Consider the following 300-nt stretch of genomic DNA (forward strand, 5'->3'; position numbering starts at 1 on the left):
ATCTTCCTTATCACTAAAATCTTCCTTATCACTAAAATCTTCCCTATCACTAAAATCTTCCTTATCACTAAAATCTTCCTTATCACTAAAATCTTCCTTATCACTAAAATCTTCCTTATCATTATTATATTCCATATCACATAAATCATCCTTATCATTATTATATTCCATATCACTTAAATCTTCCCTATCACTAATATCCTCTTTATTTTCATAATTTTCATTTTTCTCATCAATATATTCTTCTTCTTCTTCTTCATATGTTTCTTCCTCATCGTTTTCATATTCATCCATTTTAAC

The 300-nt window shown here is 26.3% G+C and overlaps 1 protein-coding gene across 1 annotated transcript; it reads right to left on the reverse strand.

Annotated features, from left to right (window-relative positions):
• On the reverse strand, positions 1–300 carry PRSY57_0013300 (putative exported protein; the record flags this gene model as incomplete). Its single annotated transcript, XM_020114213.1, has 1 exon — positions 1–300. A coding segment is annotated over one exon (300 nt), but the record flags the coding sequence as incomplete, so codon positions are not given.

The sequence above is a fragment of the Plasmodium reichenowi genome (assembly GCF_001601855.1).
Source record: "Plasmodium reichenowi strain SY57 chromosome Unknown, whole genome shotgun sequence".
NCBI classification, from domain to species: domain Eukaryota; phylum Apicomplexa; class Aconoidasida; order Haemosporida; family Plasmodiidae; genus Plasmodium; species Plasmodium reichenowi.